General features: G+C 43.1%; 1 protein-coding gene across 1 annotated transcript; it reads right to left on the bottom strand.

The window, feature by feature from the left end:
- Positions 1-1,545: 1,545 nt before the first annotated feature.
- On the bottom strand, positions 1,546-9,258 carry LOC121323641 (ribulose-phosphate 3-epimerase-like). The gene is made up of 6 exons (XM_041264815.1): positions 9,082-9,258; positions 6,173-6,252; positions 5,742-5,881; positions 4,688-4,822; positions 2,890-2,976; positions 1,546-2,707 (listed from the first exon to the last, which is right to left on the bottom strand). Exons 1-6 carry the CDS (start codon positions 9,201-9,203, stop codon positions 2,585-2,587), a joined length of 687 nt encoding a protein of 228 aa, XP_041120749.1. The 5' UTR covers positions 9,204-9,258; the 3' UTR covers positions 1,546-2,584.
- Between the last annotated feature and the right edge of the window lie 1,313 nt (positions 9,259-10,571).

The raw sequence follows: 10,571 nt of genomic DNA, 5'->3' as shown, positions 1-10,571 counted from the left end.
ACTGAAAAATAAACTAGTATATTTTTTGATAAACGTTTGTAATCTAATCACTTTTTTCCCCTCAATTTTACAAGAATTGTAGCAGCTGCTTCTTAGTGTATTCGTAGACAGAATTCTGTGTCTGCTGAAGCACACAACCATCCTTCCAGGAAAGACTGAAAAACAACATTGGGAATGTTTTGCAATACCAGTGCACTGTCCCGAAGACCAGAGTCAAATCAGAGTTACCAGCAATGACAACACAATGGACTAATATTGTATTGCAGTAGTTCTAACACAGCAGCACACTTGTGCTTATACTGATGCAAGGTAGTTATTCAAAGCAAATTAAATAGACATATTTAGCTGCAAAAACCATCACATGTTAAACATAATAGCACAGACATAAAGCTTTTGGCAAGCTTGTGCTGTTAGCTCTTTAATCCTGAGTTAACAGGGACCTGTGATTGATTGAACTACCAACGCTAGAACTCCCCATTAGAGCAGGACTGGGGAAACAGTTCAGTTACAATATAATGCATTCTCTTCACTTTTCAGCTGAGGTTTACCGTTACTGACAGGCTACTGCAATGGAAAAACAATTTGACCCCCACCACCCTACTTATCTTTGAACAGTAAACCACACAAGGTCCAGCGCTGTATGTGTTGAGGGCAATACGTTCTGTTAATAATACCATTCTCCCTACAAGCAGAGATTTGCTATAGTGCAAGTGCTTCTTTTTTTTTTGCTAAGTGTTGGAATGAGCAATAGCACATTTCAGTTGCCAGAGTTGCATTTCTTTACCCTGTCAGTGATTAGGGAGGCGAGTAAGGGTTAGGGTTGAGGGAGTGCAGTTAGAGGGCAGCTGCTTAGATCAGCAGAAAACAATGACCTACTGGGAGAAAAGACTGTAAATTCACATGGACCGGGGGAATAAAATACAGTATACAAATATATTTAAAAACCTGTTAGCTGGGAGAAGATTTTACTCTGCTTCCAATTAACACACTGTTCCAACACCACAAAACATGCATCGCACGGTCAGGGGTTAAACATCTGAAGAAATGATTGTGGAAGTGCAAATGAGAATGCTTCTGTAAAGGACAATGCTACTGTAAATGACAATGCTTCTGTAAATGAGAAAGCTATTGTAAATGACAATGCTTCTGTAAATGTGAACAGATGTGAACTGGTTTGCACCTGATTTATTGTAGTCTGCTTCACTGCTGTGAAACTGAGCTTCCTTCAAGATGTTTTTCAAATACAGTACACAGATCAGCAAATGTAACCCAAGGCATTTATAATCCAGTTTACTGCGCTTTTGTTTATTGGTTAATGTTCTAAAAGAAACAGAATGCTCCGTTAGAGTAATCTGCAGTCACTGTGTGCTGTGATGTGTTAAGCTTTTAAAATCCTGCTGTGCTGCACTCTCTTCATGCATCTCAGGGTAGGTGCTGCAAGTTTCCAATTCTACATTAGAAACAATCCTGTGCTCAAAACTGCACACACCATTAAAATTAGATTTTTGAATATAATGATAACAGGTAAATGAACAAGAATAAATGTCTAACGAACAAATTCATGTTATATTTTAAAATGATTAAGAACAGAAACATGTTTGATAAAGAAAAAAATACAATCTCTATGAAAATGATGCAGGTTAAGAAATTGCAGAATAGAAAACAGCACCACCTGGTGGCCACTGATTTACTACAGTACAGAAAAAATAGGACTATGCCCTAAATATAAGGGAGGATTTGAATTGATCCCTCAGCATGTACCCCACACAGCCAAACAAATACAAAGCACCTTGCATTTTAAACTAGATGTTGGCAATAAAAACCTACACTTTATTTTAGAGGAATTAGCTTTAAGAGGAACCTAAAAACAGGAATGGATCCGAATGGGTTGTTAAACTGTTTTACTGTTTTTAGCATACAATGTGGAATGCATTTCTACTGTAACAGCGTGCTCTTTCTGCATCGCTGCGTCAGAACAGCTCCACACAGGCGCAGTTCTGTAAGGTGCAGCTTGCCATTTCGTGGACTGACATCTTTTAAGAAGCAGTACACAGATAAAACTGAGGTAGGAGATGGGACAGCATGGAAAACAGACAATTCTGTAGCAACTGGAGGTTGGTATCACTGCGGAAGTGGGAAGTGCCTGAAGACACAGTAACAATAGTGAATCTTATTAGGCTAGCATGTCGCTCTCCCTTCAATCAAGCCGACAGCCCTATAGTTAAACTCAATAAAACACAAGTTCAGAAGTGACTCGGTCCCTTTTCTGAGCTTATTACAGACCTCTGTATTGTGTATAAAAATAACCAGTGTTTAGTCCTTAACGCATTTCTGTTCGTTAAAAAAAAAACTGAGCTCAACCCATGTAAGATCATGCTCCATTTGAAAAAACAGCAGTTTAACTTGTGATGTAATCATAATGGGTGGATACCTGATGAGGTAAACAGCTGTCAATAGGGGCGTTTGCTTAAAAAACCTTGTCATTTTGGTCTGCCAGTTGGTGAAACTCTTCACCCCCTGAAAGGCCTACAGGTTCAGCGACAGTCCCAGCAAGCGGACAGGCCCCCCAGAGCCGCGTGTCCCTTCAGCGGTCCAGCGATCGCTTCTGAATGGCCTCCATACAGACGTTCCTCAGCAGGTTGATGACTGACCTGGGGTCGTCGCTCTTCATGACGGCGCTGCCCGACACAATCATGTTCGCTCCAGCCTGAGGGGAGGAACACAACACAGACTTCAGCACCGCGCCTCCAGCTGCACACAACAAGAACATTTAACTGAGAAACACATGGTCTGTGTGCGATTCCAGCAAACAGGTTCCAATCCGTCCATGCCTCACTGTTAGATGACGGCTTCATCTTGGCTCAGCACAGGACAGGAGGCCAGGCTTACCTCAGCACATTTATGAATAGTGTCAGGCCCCACTCCTCCATCTACCTCTATATCCAGGGAAGGGAACTGTGTTCTCAGCCAGTTCACCTGAAAAACACAAAACAAGAGTACATGCAATTAAACAGCCTGCTCCGTATCGCAACTTTTTTTTGGGCCATCTGCAAACATTTCAATATCCATAAAGTTGAAAGCTTTTGCAGTAAACCTGATGCATGTTTTCACGCAAATAATGATCAGTTTAAGCACTTCCTGAATCTCACTACTGGGGTAGTGTCTGGATGCCTGAATACTGACCTGCAAAGAGCCAGGCTGGACTTGGTTGACTGACATGCTTACAACCCTGCACCCTGGCAGGGGAAGATGTGAATTGAGCAATGTGAATAATGTGTAACTAAAGCAAGGAGACAGGGGCACTGCTAAAATGTTGGTAATATAAGTTGATATAAGGGGATTTAAGAAGGTGAATGTAGCACAGTATGTATTCAATTTACAAAAACTTTCCCTAAAGCTGCAGATTCACTTATTTTTTCCCCACATGGAACTGACTACTACACTTGATCCAGAACTCTGCCAAAAACCCAGGCATTTTGGAACTGAACTCCCATGTGTGTCTTGAGGGGAAAGCAGGTTGATATTTTCACTTTTCTTTCCACATTCATCACACAGCATCTGAAGAAATGAACTTGCCTCCGGATCTGGAAACACATTCCAGCCAGAGTTTCCCTGGCAGCTCAGCGCTTAGTGATTCACTTTTCCCTACGTCTCATTAGCTAAACTCATCTCAATTCAACATGCACCTGCTCCTCATACAAATCCCATTAGAACCCTGTAGTTTCCCTTTTGCATAGTTTTTGTTCCTAGGAAGTGTCAGGCTCTGCTAAAATAAATGCTCTTTACTGAAGTATGTGAAAAGGGGGTTGCTCTAATTCACCTGCACACCACATCTTGAAGGAAGCCTAATCCCACAGCAACACAAAGCAGAGTACAATAAACTGTGAGGAAACCAGTTCCCATCTACCTCCACATACATGTCAAACTTACAGAATACAATTAAATAAGAGTTCAGTGTTCTTCAGGGAAGGGTCTATCATCACACTGCCATAACACACCCAGCCTTCGGACTGGATCCATTGAAATTGATTTTATCATTTGATTCTGCAGGAGGAGTTTAAATAAACTGCTTCACCCTTGACCAGGGCTGGCTAATCCCTCGAGGTTTAACAGGACCAATGATATAATCATCTATTTCAGGGTCTGGATGGAGGCTTCATTGCTTCAATTAAACAATTTAGAACAGGGTTGGAACAAAGACCAGAACTGGAAGAAACAAAGGCCAGAACTGGAAGGGCCAACGTTTGCCTTGTCTGTCCTAGACAATGAGATTTAAAACACTTTTCAGAGACGCTTCTAACAAGTGTGGTCTTCTTAGTGTGCTGTTTTTAAAACAGTGAGGGCGGTCCACACTACTGCAGCCAACTAAAAAAAGAGCTGGATTGCTCTGCAGTGAACAGAAAAATGATGTGATGTCAGCCATTCTGAGAACTTAACTTCACAATTATTAAATAAACAGTTTCTATAAATAAATCAAACAAAGAAAACAGTTTTAGCTGTAGATAAAACCTATGTTAAGTGAACAAACTTTCTGGAAACCAAAATCTCATAACGAGTACTCTAGAAATGTAAAATGTTAAACCTTTAAAAGCAATAGCCTGTAGATCACTCATTACAGGTAAACCTCACATTTTCCTTTAATACACACTCTACGGTAAGTGTGAACATTTTTCATGGACACACTTACCTTCGGCATCATGTCTTCCATGAATTTCTGCCCCCCGAAGCCAGGCTCCACTGTCATCACCAGGGCCATGTCGATCTGCCCTGCCCAGGGACCCAGTTCCTCCACTGTGGTGCCAGGTTTGATAGCCAAGCCAACCTGCAGAGGACACAGTAACCACAAGCCCACTAACATTCACTGTGTGTAACTCTCACCGTGTGTAACTCTCACCGTGTGGGTAGCAGGTAGTAGAGGGGAGCGAGGAGAGGGTAGCAGGTGATGGGTAGAGGGGAGCGAGGAGAGGGTAGCAGGTGATGGGTAGAGGGGAGCGAGGAGAGGGTAGCAGGTGGTGGGTAGAGGGGAGCGAGGAGAGGGTAGCAGGTGAAGGGTAGAGGGGAGCGAGGAGAGGGTAGCAGGTGGTGGGTAGAGGGGAGCGAGGAGAGGGTAGCAGGTGGTGGGTAAAGGGGAGCGACGAGAGGGTAGCAGGTGATTGGTAGAGGGGAGCGAGGAGAGGGTAGCAGGTGGTGGGTAGAGGGCAGCGAGGAGAGGGTAGCAGGTGAAGGGTAGAGGGGAGCGAGGAGAGGGTAGCAGGTGAAAGGTAGAGGGGAGCGAGGAGAGGGTAGCAGGAGATAGGTAGAGGGGAGCGAGGAGAGGGTAGCAGGTGAAAGGTAGAGGGGAGCGAGGAGAGGGTGGCAGGTGAAAGGTTGAGGGGAGCGAGGAGAGGGTAGCAGGTGGTGGGTAGAGGGGAGCGAGGAGAGGGTAGCAGGTGGTGGGTAGAGGGGAGCGAGGAGAGGGTAGCAGGTGGTGGGTAGAGGGGAGCGAGGAGAGGGTAGCAGGTGGTGGGTAGAGGGGAGCGAGGAGAGGGTAGCAGGTGGAGGGTAGAGGGGAGCGAGGAGAGGGTAGCAGGTGAAAGGTAGAGGGGAGCGAGGAGAGGGTAGCAGGTGAAAGGTAGAGGGGAGCGAGGAGAGGGTAGCAGGTGAAAGGTAGAGGGGAGCGAGGAGAGGGTAGCAGGTGGTGGGTAGAGGGGAGCGAGGAGATGGTAGCAGGTAGTGGGCAGGCGGGTAAAAAGGGTTCTCACCTTCATGCCATTCTCCCGGATGTTTTTGATTAAAGCCCCGGCATTGATAGTGGCCTCCAGGTGGAAGGTGTACTGATTGGCTCCTGCTGCTGCCATTGGCTTCACCCACTGCTCTGGACTGGAAACCATCATATGCATGTCTGTACAAGAGGAGACAGAGAGCAAGTCACACATACACAGACACACACACTTGCAAATACTTTATTAGAGGATGGGATGGGAGGAGGCACTGCAGACAGGGTTGAAGTCAACTGAAGTAATCTGTTGCCACTTTGAGGAGCTTGTTCTAACAGAATACTGCCAATTGCAATTTTGATCAATGATGTGTTGGAATTGATTAAAAAGACAATGAGAATTGGAATTGGGAACTGATTTAAAACAGGCATTGGAATTGAAAACCACGAAGTTGCAGGCAAGGAGGTTGAACTCACCAAAGAAAGGGCCCTGCCCCAGCTGCTTCCGAAGACACTCCACCACAGGGTGACCAAAGGTAATGTTGGGTACGAAGTGCCTGAAACAAGAGTATACACAGCTCTGTCAAGAACTGAAGTACAATCAAGAGAGACCTGAAACAAGAGAATCCACAGCTCTGTCAAGAACTCTACAATGAACAGTGACACCTGCAACAAGAGAATCCACAGCTCTGTCAAGAACGCTACAATCAACAGTGACACCTGAAACAAGAGAATACACAGCTCTGTCAAGAACTCTACAATCAACAGTGACACCTGAAACAACAGAATACACAGCTCTGTCAAGAACTGAAGCACAATCAAGAGAGACCTGAAACAAGAGAATATACAGCTCTATCAAGAACTCTACAATCAACAGTGACACCTGAAACAAGAGAAGAGAATACACAGCTCTGTCAAGAACTCTACAATCAACAGTGACACCTGAAACAAGAGAATACACAGCTCTGTCAATAACTCTACAATCAACAATGACACCTGAAACAAGAGAATACACAGCTCTGTCAAGAACTGAAGGACAATCAAGAGAGATCTGAAAGAAGAGAATATATAGCTCTGTCAAGAACTCTACAATCAACAGTGACACCTGAAACAAGAGAATACACAGCTCTGTCAAGAACTCTACAATCAACAGTGACACCTGAAACAACAGAATACACAGCTCTGTCAAGAACTCTACAATCAACAGTGACACCTGAAACATGAGAATATACAGCTCTGTCAAGAACTGAAGCACAATCAAGAGAGACCTGAAACAAGAGAATATACAGCTCTGTCAAGAACTCTACAATCAACAGTGACACCTGAAACAAGAGAATATACAGCTCTGTCAAGAACTGAAGCACAATCAAGAGAGACCTGAAACAAGAGAATACACAGCTCTGTCAAGAACTCTACAATCAACAGTGACACCTGAAACAAGAGAATACACTGTCGTTTGTCACTGTGATCTGAATGTCAGTGCACACTGGAATACACAGCTCTGTCAAGAACTCTACAATCAACAGTGACACCTGAAACAAGAGAATATACAGCTCTGTCAAGAACTCTAAGGTCAACAAGTGACATCTGAAACAAGAGAATATATAGCTCTGTCAAGAACTCTACAATCAACAGTGACACCTGAAACAAGAGAATATAAGCTCTGTCAAGAACTCTACAATCAACAGTGACACCTGAAACAAGAGAATATACAGCTCTGTCAAGAACTCTACAATCAACAGTGACACCTGAAACAAGAGAATACACAGCTCTGTCAAGAACTGAAGCACAATCAAGAGAGACCTGAAACAAGAGAATATACAGCTCTGTCAAGAACTCTACAATCAACAGTGACACCTGAAACAAGAGAATACACAGCTCTGTCAAGAACTCTACAATCAACAGTGACACCTGAAACAAGAGAATATACAGCTCTGTCAAGAACTCTACAGTCAACAGAGACACCTGAAAGAAGAAGAATATGCCTGAAACAAGAGAATATACAGCTCTGTCAAGAACTCTACAATCAACAGAGACCTGAAACAAGAGAATATACAGCTCTGTCAAGAACTCTACAATCAACAGTGACACCTGAAACAAGAGAATATACAGCTCTGTCAAGAACTCTACAATCAACAGTGACACCTGAAACAAGTGAATACACAGCTCTCAAGAAACAAGAGAATACACAGCTCTGTCAAGAACTGAAGCACAATCAAGAGAGACCTGAAACAAGAGAATACACAGCTCTGTCAAGAACTCTACAATCAACAGTGACACCTGAAACAAGAGAATACACAGCTCTGTCAAGAACTCTACAATCAACAGTGACACCTGAAACAAGAGAATACACAGCTCTGTCAAGAACTGAAGCACAATCAAGAGAGACCTGAAACAAGCGAATATACAGCTCTGTCAAGAACTCTACAGTCAACAGTGACACCTGAAACAAGAGAATACACAGCTCTGTCAAGAACTCTACAATCAACAGTGACACCTGAAACAAGAGAATATACAGCTCTGTCAAGAACTCTACAATCAGCAGTGACACCTGAAACAAGAGAATACACAGCTCTGTCAAGAACTGAACCACAATCAACAGTGACACCTGAAACAACAGAATACACAGCTCTGTTATACTGAAGAACTCTACAATCAACAGTATTGGCAATGCACTATTTTCTTACTTTACAGTATAAAGTACATTACCTAACAGTACATAACTGCATCACATACCCCTGATGCATCTCATGCAACAGTGTTAAAAATTATTTATTTTATTCAACGGAGGCCAGGTTCAAGCTGGAAAGAAGGCCAGACCACAGTATTGGCCACAGTGAGCAAAAACATTTAACAATATTTATAATAAAAAAATTACACTGTAACTAGAAATAAACTGCACCAAAAAATGAAGACGTATTTCGGGTACTGATCTTAAAAAAATACTGATATAAGTGTCTGTATTTTTCTTACATGTACCAATAACAAACGCACGTGGTAAGTCGAAACAAGTTCACGAGCATTGCTAGCAGTCGCAGTACGTGCGCTGCAGAAAGTTAGGGACCATGCGAGCTAACTGGGCTCTTTCTGCAGCTGCACAATACAGGGAAATAATAAAGCCTTTGTTGATATTTAATGTAGCTTTATTGTAATGCACTCTGCATACCAAAACAACACGTTACTGTAATGCTTATGCGCTGTGACCTAAGGATGTTGACGTTTTATCAAGTGTGTAAAACATGTTTACAAGAAACTATACATAGATCCTTGTGTCTGCCCCTGATAACATCCTTACCAGAGAAGCAATCAGGCCAGTATGCTACAATATTAACTACAAATGGCTCTGAATTAAATGCACACAAAACATCTTGCACATGTATATTTACCCGTCCATCACATCCAAGTGGAGATAATCGGCGCCACAGTCCAGCATTCGTATGCATTCTGAGCCCAGACATGCCAGATTGCTGTTCAGAATAGAAGGTCCGATTCTAGCTGTGTAGGACATGACGGTGATGCTTTTGCTTTCTCGGTTCCGAAAATCCACGCGTTCCGTCAGCAGCTTCTTCCTCGTACAAGGGGTGCTGGGAGTTGTAGTTGTTGAGGGCTCCCGCGATTGGCGTTCGAAACAGAGCGTTGAAACAGACTGCACTACATGTCCCAAAGGCACCCTTCCCGGAATCTGCAACATTTCTCGTTCTTACAGAGTTCAGTACTAGCGAATGATGTGTCATATAGAGCCATGTTTGGATCAATAAGTTACTAACAACCAAACGAGCAAGGTTGGTTGAATGGCCTCCTCTCGTTTGTAAACTTTCTTATGTTCTAATGGTTAAATGGTTACTGTGATACATTGCAATGACATTACGAATACGCGAACACTGGATTCCTACACTGTAGACTCTGACACATTTTGTACCCAATGCTTGTTTTTTTTGTGCCTAGAACACAGACGGGGACTTTTTTTTACAAACTTTAAATACTGGATGAGGCATTATGAGCCCGGTGTAGGTCGTAACATACGTAGACTCAATGGTCTAACTTATCGTCCAGGCAGAAAGCAAAACAGGGGACTACTACAAAGTGAGTGTAACTGCCATTTTTTTTTTTGTTTTTTTTGTTTTTTGTTTTTTTTGGGGGGGAGGGGGAGGGGGGGGGGGGGGTGTACACAATGTGCGTGTATCAAAAATGTAATGTAAGGTGACTTCAGATGTGGATCCTACAAAACAGTATTCTTTACATTTTAAATGGTCTATTTGAACTCGGTTGAAGTTAACAAAACTTATGAAAATGACTAGAACTTGATTCAGAGGTCACTTGACTAACCTTACAAAACTAAGTCTCCAGGGTACGGTTGTAGAATGGTCAATTACCAGTAAAGCCTTGCACTTTTGTAACTTCAATTTATTTTTAATAATTTACGTAGGCTTGAACTATAGTTCGTACTGCTGACAACGTTGATTGACAGGGGGTATACCTTACATAAAATCTCTTTCCACTTTTAGTAACTCACGGTCTGAACATTTAATCAAACGAAGGGTGCACAATTGAATAAGGTTTACAGTACCATGTGCAATACATAATGGTGCGGGTTGCGCCCCCCCCCCCCCCCCCCCCCCCCCCCCCCCCCCTGAAAAGCGATGGTTGAAGTGTGAAAGTGTTGGATCTTTACACCTTCTGTTGCTTACTTATTACCATATTCAAAACTTGCAACACGTATGCTTATGACAAGGCGATGTGTTTTAATGCCATTTATGAATTTGATTATTACAGGAAGGTCTGAGAATGTAGATCAAAAGGAATGGTGCTGCTGGCTGTTAGGTTACAGGGGTCCACTTATTGTAGAGGGGGAGGGGAGTCGTCTCCTTGTCCTGCA

This window comes from Polyodon spathula, chromosome 11, assembly GCF_017654505.1.
Source record: "Polyodon spathula isolate WHYD16114869_AA chromosome 11, ASM1765450v1, whole genome shotgun sequence".
In the NCBI taxonomy this organism is placed as follows: Eukaryota; Metazoa; Chordata; class Actinopteri; order Acipenseriformes; family Polyodontidae; genus Polyodon; species Polyodon spathula.
The sequence above is the reverse complement of the archived record's forward strand: the minus strand, read 5'-3'. Positions and strand labels throughout refer to the sequence as shown.